Here is a 1025-nt window from a genome sequence, read left to right on the forward strand (position 1 = left end):
ATCTAGTCATCATGTGTGTTATCTCCTGGAGAAGTTGCTTACCTGCTTGTTTTTCTGATGAATTTCTACCTTTAACACAACCCTTCTGGAGTTTTGCAGTTCGTGGAATGATGTACTACAGGAAAGCGCTAATGCTGCAATCATATTTGGAACGGATGATAACTGGAGGTTTGCTTTCTGAGACCTAAAACAATGTATGATTTTGTTGATTTTCTCTTTCTTCACCAATTCAAATCTTCTGTACGTTGTTAGATTCTGAAGCAGGAATCCCACCAAATGGAACAACGGATACTCAAGGATTTCACTTGTCTCCTGAATCAAGAGCACAGGCAGATCTGAAATTTACATATGTTGTCACATGCCAGATATATGGAAAACAGAAAGAAGAGCAAAAACCTGAGGCTGCAGATATTGCATTACTAATGCAAAGGTGAATTAATTTATTCATTTGGATTGTAATGAATGTACAGGATAGATTCTGGTCTTAGAATTGACGTCATAACCTCTCCGCTGACTTGGGTTCTACTTTCATGTAGAAATGAGGCTCTCCGAGTTGCTTTCATTGATGAGGTTGAAACTCTTAAAGATGGAAAGGTGAATAAAGAATACATCTCAAAGCTTGTAAAGGCTGACATCAACGGCAAAGATAAGGTGTCATTCTTTTTCTGCTCTAAAATCTGCTTAAGGCGTCCATGTCATTTCCATTACACTTGTTCTATTTACTCTTTAATTTAAATTCGTTCTATGTGTTTTAGCATTATGGGTAGAGCTTAAATGAAGAAACATGGTCAATGAGAATTCATATAGCGGACCCCACTTTTGTTGGTGGTGGTGGTAGTAGTAGTAGTTATTGTTGTTGTTGTCTGTTGTTGTCTGTTGTTTTGTTTGTTGTTGTTGTTGTTTGTTGTTTAGTCACGTAATAGTAGTAGTAGTAGGTTTTGTTTGTTGGTGTTGTTGTCTGTCTGCTGTTGTTTTGTTTGTTGTTGTTGTTCTTTTAACTATGTAATATGTCGTAATTATAGTAC

The 1025-nt window shown here is 36.6% G+C and overlaps 1 protein-coding gene across 1 annotated transcript; it reads left to right on the forward strand.

Annotated features, from left to right (window-relative positions):
- Window positions 1-11: 11 nt before the first annotated feature.
- LOC109222853 (callose synthase 9-like) lies at window positions 12-651 on the forward strand (the record flags this gene model as incomplete). Its single annotated transcript, XM_019387155.1, has 3 exons — window positions 12-168; window positions 253-430; window positions 537-651. Coding segments are annotated over exons 1-3 (450 nt in total), but the record flags the coding sequence as incomplete, so codon positions are not given.
- Between the last annotated feature and the right edge of the window lie 374 nt (window positions 652-1025).

Source organism: Nicotiana attenuata, unplaced genomic scaffold (genome assembly GCF_001879085.1).
Source record: "Nicotiana attenuata strain UT unplaced genomic scaffold, NIATTr2, whole genome shotgun sequence".
NCBI lineage: Eukaryota > Viridiplantae > Streptophyta > Magnoliopsida > Solanales > Solanaceae > Nicotiana > Nicotiana attenuata.